The sequence below is a fragment of the Puntigrus tetrazona genome, chromosome 14 (assembly GCF_018831695.1).
Source record: "Puntigrus tetrazona isolate hp1 chromosome 14, ASM1883169v1, whole genome shotgun sequence".
NCBI classification, from domain to species: domain Eukaryota; kingdom Metazoa; phylum Chordata; class Actinopteri; order Cypriniformes; family Cyprinidae; genus Puntigrus; species Puntigrus tetrazona.
This window is the reverse complement of record NC_056712.1, coordinates 11,116,088-11,117,407: the sequence shown is the minus strand read 5'-3', so window position 1 is coordinate 11,117,407 and position 1,320 is coordinate 11,116,088. Positions and strand designations below refer to the sequence as shown.

The 1,320-nt window shown below is 37.6% G+C and overlaps 1 protein-coding gene across 1 annotated transcript in view; it reads right to left on the bottom strand.

Moving 5' to 3' along the window:
- Positions 1–402: 402 nt before the first annotated feature.
- LOC122357793 (protein NipSnap homolog 3A-like) overlaps positions 403–1,320 on the bottom strand; it is a 4,109-nt gene continuing 3,191 nt past the window's right edge. The window contains exons 5-6 of the mRNA XM_043257373.1: positions 1,206–1,292; positions 403–1,100 (exon numbers count right to left, since the gene is read on the bottom strand). Coding sequence (XP_043113308.1) covers positions 1,024–1,100; positions 1,206–1,292 — 164 coding nt within the window. The 3' untranslated portion in view covers positions 403–1,023. The remainder of the gene's footprint in view (positions 1,101–1,205; positions 1,293–1,320) is intronic.

Below are 1,320 nucleotides of genomic sequence, written 5' to 3'. Positions count from 1 at the left end.
AAAAAAGTGATTGATTTTGTAGTTTTTTTAATAAAAATAATAAAAAAACGTTTATAAAAGTAAGCTTTACGGTTACAGTATGTAACAAATACCTCGACTGACACGGCAATCCTAGTGGATGCTCCAGGAGTCGCATGAACAACTTAGAAGGAAATCATTTATGTGCCGTTTATGTGCCTTCGTTCACAAATGGGCATCTGGTGTGCCCTTCATTGGATCTCTGGACCAATAAATACAGAAATCCACAAAAACCACGCTGATTCCGTTCAGTACAGTAAGAGTTTGGATTGTTAAATCAGTATTTTGGATCTCACTGGGATTGGCGACAGCGTTGCCCTCCTTTCATCCAAGCACTTTACTTGCTGTGTTAATTGAAATTTAATTTAATATCAAAATGTGTTAATCGTTTTGCACTGGATTCTCCACAGACAATGTTTTTTTTTTTTCTGTTTCTCATTTACTGTTTATTTTGGTTCGGGTTCGACCAAATCAACGGAACAAAGAAAAACCCTCCAAGAAAAAAAAAGGTTTTAGTACCACATTGACGTTCCTCATTTAATACCTGTTTACATTTCAAATTTATGGCTGTGGATTGTCTGTTACACTTACTGTATTTAGACAATAAAATGACAATTCTACAACCCTAACACTGTTTGATCTGTGACGTCTTACCGGAATTCAACGTGTGTATTATTTTCAGTGTTAACACGCTTCAATTGCAACCGAAAGAAGCTGCACTGCATCACACCATCTAATCCATGCAGAAATGCTACTTTTGTCGATTATGGCGTTGCAAGGATTTATTTAAAAAAATAATGGCTTTTGCGAAATCCTGACGGTGAATATCCGCAGTAGTTAGCAGAGGATAGAAGTATCTCTAAAGCATTAGTTTGAATCACAATCATTATCTTACCGTCAATGAACTTGCTAGAATTAAATAGGTTTATCGGTTCGCTCATGCACTGCATCAATGACATTTCCCTCTACATTTTCCTGAGTTTGGAGTCAAAGCACGAAGCCATGTTATTTGATTGGGGAGAAAGCACAGGGGAACATGAGTTTGTTTTTCTGCGACACCAGGTACGCTGCGCTTTCCCTTACTGCAAAAAAATCAAATACAAAACAGTAAAACAAAAGGATTATTTTTCCGTGATGAAAATCTCTGTTTATAATGTCCTATGTAATGAGTTATATATAAAACTGACCTGCTGCCACCACTCTGGCGTCTTCGTGAGATGTATGCCGTATCGCTGCCCGCCGGTCTGCGCTCTCATACCACCATAAAACATGCACTAAAATAACAAGGGAAAAAAAGCTGCA